This window comes from Triticum dicoccoides, chromosome 4B (genome assembly GCF_002162155.2).
Source record: "Triticum dicoccoides isolate Atlit2015 ecotype Zavitan chromosome 4B, WEW_v2.0, whole genome shotgun sequence".
Lineage (NCBI taxonomy): Eukaryota > Viridiplantae > Streptophyta > Magnoliopsida > Poales > Poaceae > Triticum > Triticum dicoccoides.
In genome coordinates this window covers 38,051,508-38,059,822 of record NC_041387.1, presented here as the reverse complement: position 1 = coordinate 38,059,822, position 8,315 = coordinate 38,051,508, and the positions used below count along the sequence as shown (strand labels likewise).

The window sequence follows — 8,315 nt, the reverse complement described above, 5'->3', positions numbered from 1 at the left end:
CACAACAATTTTTTAAATCGACAAACCATGAAAATATGTGACTGAATATTTTTTTTGGGGATTTTATGACATTCCAAAAATAATTTTTCATGCGCGGAGAACGTGCTCCTGGGAGCCCAAATCGATATCCTATATTTTCTATAGCTTCATACTCATCAGACATATACTGTATTATTCAATAAAGAATATCCAAAATCTTAATAATTTGAATTAAAATTTAACTTCCAATGGGTTCTTTATATTATTCACAACCTAAAGCACTCCTTGACTGACTTGATAAAAAAAATGACACCCGTCGGACACACACACGCACACGCCGTCGCCACACACACCACTGACACACTCTCTCATCTTGCTCCCGGACAAGCAGCGCCTCCGCCCTCCCCACTGCATCCCGCCGCCGGCACAGGGACCCTCCCTTGCTGCGCGCTGCTTCGGCAGGGACTGCCCCTCTGCCTCCCCACTCCCCATGGCTGCTGAGACGGCCGCCCTTCTCTTGCCTCTCCACCTCCGTCCGCGGAGGCGCAGACTTCCTCTCCACCAGATCCTCGGTCGTGGACTCGACATGAGAGCTAGAGGGCTCCCCTACGCCTACCTCCTCCTCCCGCGGGACAAGACGCAGAATCGGAGCAAGCGCCGAGGAGCGCCGGCTAGGACGCCGTGCTCCGATGGGTTGGGCGTGTTGCGAGCCTCACCGTGGCCAAGTACCACATGCTCCAGAGTGGATGGTCGATGCCCTCCCCACCTGGCCACCTCACGCGTGACTGGTATTTCGTCATCCCGCCTCTGCTCGATTCGGCTCCGTCCGATGGCGGTGCTTGCGCCTTGATGCCGCGCCTCGCACGATGGCCGCCAGAAGCCTATGCCTTGGCCGCTTTAGCTATTGTGCGTAAGCGTGATCTAATAATCAGAAATGTTTTGATGTAATCCATTGCTCATGCAATTCTATAGTCTGTGGAAACTGCTCTTTTACACTGGTACAATTGCAGTCTTAAGTTGGAACTTATTTGTAGTTTATTCAGTGACTACATAATATCTCTATATAATGCCATACCAATAAGGCATATTTGATTAGTCTTGCTTGGTCTGAACATTCTTAAATGTAATTCAGGATGCTCTAGCTAATCTTTTTTCTCATTTCTGACAAGATGCATTGTTGTTTATCTGAACAGCAGTTTCGTGGCATGAAAAAGAACATATATATAACAATGCATTCCATGGGGCTGCAGTACTGGAAAATTTCCTGATCGTTGAGGCAACCAACATGGATTTGCATAGCTTCTGTAACTCAAATGAATGCTATGTAAATAATATTTTTTTCGTCTAACTATTATCAAAATGCATGCAGGTTTAGCTCTGACAGAATCAAGTCAATCAACTATGGGACAGGTACAGTATGCAGTTATGTTCTAGTGTTTTAGCTACAGTGCAGGTACATCTTCCTTGCTTAGTCTAATTGTGATTGTCAAATGTTCCTTGATTGCTAGATTTTTGTGTACACTTCTTGTGCATATGTGAAGGGAAGCAAGCTTGGATTCACTGGATGATGTATACACACCAAGTGCACCTCGCTTTCATAATAGCAAGCAACCTCATATTGAGGTACGTTCTCTTCGCTTGCAGCCTTTTTAAGAGTTTGGTTTTTCCAGTTAGTCTCTTCTGATGGTGATGTCTCAGAAAATCGCTTTCTCCGGTGGTTGATAATTTTAGCTCTATATGCTTGTGTTGCAAACAGCACAAGCAACTGGGCAACCATTTGTTTCATAAACTCAAACCATTGAACTTAAAAACATCACCTTCCGCAGCTGGTGTGTATCGTAGTTGAGTGACAGCAGATTGCCCAGTGGGCTTCTCCGCAGTGTGAAAATCTGTCAGAAAGAATTGATCATAGATATGATTATACTTGTGACTGCTACATCATAAAGAACAGAAAAAATGGACATACCAGGTGATATGGCCACGGGTGTCTTAGATGGAGTGCGCTTTCAATTTAGAAAGGAGATGTAGCTTTGTTATTATCCTTTGCCTCGTGTCTTCTTTTTAATATCTCGTGTCTTCTTTAATTCTTTTGGATCTGCTTTTTGACCTGTCTCCAAGAAAATCTTCAGGATCTATAAGGTCCAAGTAGGTAAGAGTTGGTGATATATTTATTTACCCTGGGTAAATAGCAAATCAAGTAAATAAGAAAGTCTTGTACATCTCATTTTGGAAATTTGAGAAATGATCAAGAGGTGAAGTCCACTTTGATTTTTACCTTGTGCAGACTTAGGTTTGTTGTAGGTCCTTGTAGTCATGGTTTTCTTTAAAAAAAATCATACATCATCGAACCATGCTGAACTCACGTGTACAGAGTATGCTGTCATCATCTTACATAGCATCTTCTATAAATCATACACAAAATTTCGGAATCTGAACTACACAACTTTGAAACAAACTGAAAAGTTATCAGCATCTGCACTAAACATTGGTAAGTTAGCTTTAGGAGAAACATACTCAAAGAATATCTGAGTCGGCCGTTATTCATCTTGACAGTAAGGCACGATAGTCATTAAATTCGTATTACGATTCTTCGTGCCAACACTACAACCTACAACAGTAAATCATATATATAACTATGTCCGAAACTTGACATCATACAATGTGGAAGAAGGAATTAAATTGCCAAAAATATATACATACCTTACTCTTTAACTGCGTTTACTCGATTGCTGAGTCTGATGAATTGCTACATAAATAGCCCAAATGATTGCCTGGCCATATGTAATGTTGGTAAACATACAATGTAAGTACCAGAATTCGATCAGAATAAAACTTCGGCAAACCAACATTTAGTTATTTAAACAAAAGTTCACCTTATTGAGTACAGAAGTGGCACTTGGATTAAGCATTTGAAAAACATTAATGCATGGTACCCAATACCAATTGGCAGGCCAACATATAAGAACAAATTTTGCTTAATTGTATTTCAGATATATAGAGAAGCATGTACTGATTTTTATTTGCACAAAATGATTAGTCGTAGATTGTCATAGAGATTTTGTAGTCATTTCATTCAAATGGCTTAAAACTAACATAAAAATGTGGCAATCCATTGGCACAAATAGACTTCATACAGTACTCTCAAGTCTACAATACAATACCAATTGGCAAGCCAACATTCAGAGAAGCATCTACTGAACTTAGGTTGTAGAAATTCAGAGAAGCATGTTCTGGATTTAGCAAGTAGAAATTCAGAGAAGCATGAGTGGAGGAGCCGATTCTACCGTTTCGTGTATGCTGTCTACCTTTTCCTATTATCAGTTGGGATGTCACTTTTTCTGTCTTCCATGCTCAGGGTCTTTTGATATAGAACTTGTTGACTATCTGACTTCCATGCTACAAAAGATAGGCATCTCCTAAATTATGTTTGCTAATTCTTTCATTTAGCCAAGTTGGATGTCAATCCTCCCAATTATGTGCTTATATAATAACAGAACATATTAGAGAATAGAGATATGTTCAGTGACATGCATTCTGTTTCATGCAAAGCACATAAACTCTATATTATAGGCCATTGCATTTTGTTTACTCGGTATATTAAGAAATAGGAGTACAATTGTAGTCATGTTTTTTTATGTTACTCTTTGTATTTATGAATTTTGACCCAAATCTGCCACGAGGTGAACTTTGACTGATGTCCATCATTTTGGTCAATATTATTTTGTTGTCTCAAGCGCAGATTCTTCTAATTACGGTACTCCTAATAATTGAATATGTGGGGAGAGTCAGTGTTCCATGAAACCAGATTGCTTTCCTTGCTACAGAGTATGAGCCACCTAGGTTTGTTTCCCGTCAGCTAACTTCCTACACCAAGCCGGCGGCTTGATGTTGAGGTAAAGTCTTAAAGAAAATTCTGATCGAAGTTTGTACCTGATCAAAGTTTGCTGGCTTGGTGGCGAGGGCGTCAACATGGCGACGGCGGCAGCCCGCGCTCGCATCCGTTGGTCAGCAGAGGAGAGCAGCAGGCGGCCACGGCGCCCCGCGCTCATGTCCGTGGGCCAGCAGAGGTGAAGCCGACGGTGGCGCCGGAGACTCTCGCTCGCATCCATGGGGCAGTGTAGGAGAGGCAAGTGGCGACGGCGGTCTGTGCTCGCGTCATTGGGGCAGTAGAGGAGCGGACGGCGGCGACTGAGTCCCTTGTTTGCGTCTTTGGGGTAGCAGAAGAGGAGCGGACAAGGGACAACGGCAGCGTCGATCCGCGCTCACGTCCATAGGGCAGCAGACAACAGAGGAGGAGCGGCGGGCGGTGGCGGCGATCTGCGCACGCGTCTGTGGGGTAGCAGAGAGACGACGTGTTGTAAGGGCAGAGAGAAAATTACGGGATAGAAACCCCCTATCCCCGTTAATTGAGGACCAACCGGTGCGTCGGGCAGTCTGCTTGGCAGAACATTTAATCTGGGACGTTCATGTGCGTAGCAGACCCTTGATGTAATATGGACTGTTAGATGCTATTTAGTTGGATTGATCTAACGCCTCTGATAATCCTGTGTACACTTTGTGGTGTGTCTCTAGGGGAATTTATGTTTGCTCTTTTAATAGTAGTATAGATATAGATATAGAAGTATAGATGTGTCCGCGAGACCATGGCGTCCGCCCATGTCCGCAGTCACTAGCTGAGTGCTACTGCAATCGCTAAAAAAAATTTCAAAGAGAAAAAAACTACAATCGCCCATGCCCGCGGTCACCACATTTGACCCCCTAGATATGCACTTATGACACTTACCCCGTCGAGTGAAAAATCGTCTAGAATACCCCTTTTAGAAGCTTTGGACCCTCGTTTCTGATGAGTTTTCATTAGGTAAGGTGTGAGGTGACGCTCTGGGTCCAAAAATATATGGACGAGGAGAAGGACTGGAACAGATGGACAAGAGAAGTCTGGACATGATCGTCAATGATGCCCTCCGATCTTTATAGAATTTTGTACGTATCACTTATGCAACACGCCGATCCTACCTAACATAAACAAGAAAAATGCAAAATCGGGATAAAACCGTGTTAAAAGTCTCCAAAATCTGATATTCGATAGAAATTTCACTAAATGGGCCAACATGTGTCACAAATATACAACTACAGGGTAAAAGGTGGACTCAAAGAAAAACCTTCAGTGCTACTGCATGAGTACTGTCCATCTTCTGAATTTTAGTATACACATGCTCATTGTTTTCTAAAAATTGGCGCAAAATCGATTTCTTGTGATATAAATATAAATATAAATATAAATCGAGTTCTACTATGCGTGGAAATGTGGATGCAGCTTGATTGATAAACTGTGTTCAAAATAAACGTATGCACAAATAACGCACATAGCTGTCTTTTTCATTTCCTTCGATCAGAGCACACGCTGTCGCGGTTCGCGCCTCTGACCCTGAACATCTTATCGGGAGCCGTCTGATATGGATCCAACGTCTCCGATCGCTGCAGTTGCCCATCGCTCGCAGTATAGCAGGCCTTGCATTTGCACTTTGCCGAAGCCGAACCCATCACGGCGAATCGCGGCGGCGGCATTCCCCCTTGCCATCCGTGGCCTCATCTCTGACCTCTCGCCGCCCCCGGCGTCGCCGACGCGATGCCTCCGCTCCCCAGGCTCCTCCACCGCCACCTCTCAGTCCCGCTCGCCCGCCGCCTCACCCCTTGCCATCCGTGGCAGCCCGCGGCGGACGCCTTCCTCCGCCGCGGGCTCGCATCTTCCTCCGCCGCGGCCGCCGCCGCCGCGGCAGCGGGCCGGGAGAAGAGCTCTAGGAAGACCCTGGGTTACCTTGTCGGCGTGGCAGTCGCCATGGTCGGCGCCTCCTACGCCGCCGTCCCGCTCTACCGCCGGTTCTGCCAGGCCACCGGGTACGGCGGCACCGTCCAGCGCCGCGAGGTCTGCCCCCTCCCCCGCCCTCTACTACCCCCCGTTCGGGGTTCTCGGAACGGCGCATTTGCGAGGATCGCCATTAGGTTGTGCTTGATTTGGTCGATACTAACAACACCGATCCATGATTGAGTAGGGTTTAGATTTAAAATCTGCTTCTTGTTCATGTTATGTGCGGGAATTGATATGATTCCTTGGTTACGCAGAGTTCATAATTTGTGATCCTCTTCCTTAAGGTTAAAATGGGGATGTGTAGACTAAGGAGTAGTTCTCTAATTAGAAGATTATATAGCATGGGGAAATGCGGCCTCTCCTGGGCCTCTGTATGTTCTATCCATGGCCATCTATAAATTTGTGCATGTTCTGTTGAAATGCCATCAAACTATTTCTGGTTCATTTCAAGACAAAGATTTGCATGCAAGGTGTTGATCTAATTTTGAAAAAAAAATGGTAACTGCCAGGCTTAGTCTAAAATTTGGTATGGAGACAACTCTTATTGGTGCTGGTAAATAGATAAATAGTCGAAAAGGGCATTAAGAGTGAACATCCAGTGTGCTTGTACTTGGAGTGTTGTGTTCCTGGTGTATAACAATGTTTGATCCTCTGCAGAGTGTAGAGGAGAAGATCTCCCGACATGCTCGAGTCGGAACGACGCCATCAAGGTGACCCTTGTTAAACATGGTGTACCAAGTTTTTGGGTACTTCCATTTCCGTTTAGATCTTTTTGAACCCCACACCATACCACTGAACTATCATTCCCTTAGCAGTTTCCTCTTGATAGATTATTTAGCACAGTTCATTTTATTGTACCTTGAATGTTAATATAATTATTCATTGATGCGCGAAGCTTTTGTGTGTTTTACTTCTAAAGAAAGAATTGTTGATCTGAAGATTCCATTCAAGGACTTCACCGTGAGTTTACTCTGAGAGGTCGTGAAGTTCCAGTCTGCTCCATTGTGCTTGCTGACTTCTCTAGAATAACTTGCTGTTTCATCTTGGCTGTTCATACCTTATAAAGAGCACTTCTAGTGTGACTTCTAACTTGGCTGTAGTTAGTTTTGGGAACGTTTGCATAAAGTAGATTCCTTTTGCTTGCCCCCAACACGGTCCTTCTGATTTTATTTCCTCGTCAATACGAAGCTGATATAACACTTGATCTGGTTCTTGATTTGGTGGGAGATATATGGAATACGTTATCTTGAAGGTTTAGTTGCTACAGTGTTGACCACCATTGCATGTCTGCAGTACTAACCGTAAGCTAACTGTTGTAGAACTTGACAAAAGCGTTAAGGTGCTGAAATAGATCCCTTTTTAACGTTTGAATTGAACTGGTTGTCGATCCTTCAAACAAGAAAAAACAATCTGCTTGCAGTTTCCTGGTATTCACATAAGTGGCATAGCATTTCACCTGTAATGTCATGCCGGAAGTAAAGTAGTGCTTCAGTTTTTATGTCGACGCTTTCCCTTGTTCCTTAGATTAAGGCGTCCATTTTGTTTGCAGAGAGATAGTTATCCAATTTAATGCTGATGTTGCTGATGGAATGCCATGGAAGTTTATTCCTACGCAGAGAGAGGTACTATCAGAACTTTAGCGCCAATGAAAAAGCATTTTTGTTTGTGCGTGTATTTATTGTTGATCTATTCCAATTACAGGTGAAGGTTAAACCTGGTGAAAGTGCTCTTGCATTTTATACTGCTGAAAATCGCAGTTCAGCTCCAATTACTGGTGTGTCAACGTATAATGTTGCTCCGATGAAGGTATAAAAGCTGTAATCTTGCATATTCTTCATATCCCTGCTGTTTCCTGTTGGAACCTAATTGCATGTTGCAGTATAGCTGTATCTGTTTATCTTGTTTTATTATTTTGTCAGAAATTTTGTGGGATCTTTGTGTAATACGTTGTTCTCATTGCTGCATAGTGTTCCTGAGAGCATCTCTAACAGATGCTCTAAACTTAATCCCTCAAACCTTCTCCATATCCCCAAAATTCAATTTTTTTGAGGGATTAAAGTTTTCTTCAGCTAGCAGATCCCCTAAAACCTAATCCCCTGTACTAAATTTTTGGTCATGCATTTTATCAAACACATATAACATGCACGCACGCAGCCCACAATCATCATGATCGTACGCATACACAAGCAATCCCCATAAACACAAAGCAGCACATGTAGCGCGGAGAAGGTTGCGGCACCGGTGCCGGTGCCGACGGTGTGGTTCGTGCTGAAGAAGTCGCTGCTGTGCCGGTCCCAGCCGTCGGAGGTGCACGTGCCCAAGCCCAAGGCCAGCAGCTCCAGCGCCGGTGCAGTCCGAATTCACGCTCGATAGCCAACCCGGGGGACGTCATCCACGGGAGCAAGCGCCGCCCAGCTGCACCCCAAGGTCCATCGGCGTCAGCGAGTTCCTCAACCCCATCGGCCACGAG

At 44.3% G+C, this 8,315-nt stretch overlaps 2 protein-coding genes across 5 annotated transcripts in view; both read left to right on the top strand.

Moving 5' to 3' along the window:
• Positions 1–216: 216 nt before the first annotated feature.
• On the top strand, positions 217–4,575 carry LOC119294852. Of its 4 annotated transcripts, XR_005143576.1 has the most exons (4): positions 217–885; positions 1,349–1,389; positions 1,488–3,819; positions 3,920–4,575. XR_005143576.1 is itself a non-coding variant. In XM_037573129.1 (3 exons), the coding sequence occupies exons 1-3, from the start codon at positions 470–472 to the stop codon at positions 1,545–1,547; spliced, it is 399 nt and encodes a 132-aa protein (XP_037429026.1). In that variant the 5' UTR covers positions 217–469; the 3' UTR covers positions 1,548–4,575. The 4 variants fall into 4 exon arrangements, 1 of the variants encoding a protein (XP_037429026.1); XR_005143575.1 differs by having other exon boundaries at positions 1,488–4,575; XR_005143577.1 differs by having other exon boundaries at positions 1,349–1,432; positions 1,521–4,575.
• Positions 4,576–5,507: 932 nt separating this feature from the next.
• Positions 5,508–8,315, top strand: part of LOC119294851 (cytochrome c oxidase assembly protein COX11, mitochondrial-like) — a 5,352-nt gene continuing 2,544 nt past the window's right edge. The window contains exons 1-4 of the mRNA XM_037573128.1: positions 5,508–5,902; positions 6,503–6,555; positions 7,395–7,467; positions 7,547–7,651. Of these exons, the coding sequence (XP_037429025.1) occupies positions 5,606–5,902; positions 6,503–6,555; positions 7,395–7,467; positions 7,547–7,651 (528 nt within the window). The 5' untranslated portion in view covers positions 5,508–5,605. The remainder of the gene's footprint in view (positions 5,903–6,502; positions 6,556–7,394; positions 7,468–7,546; positions 7,652–8,315) is intronic.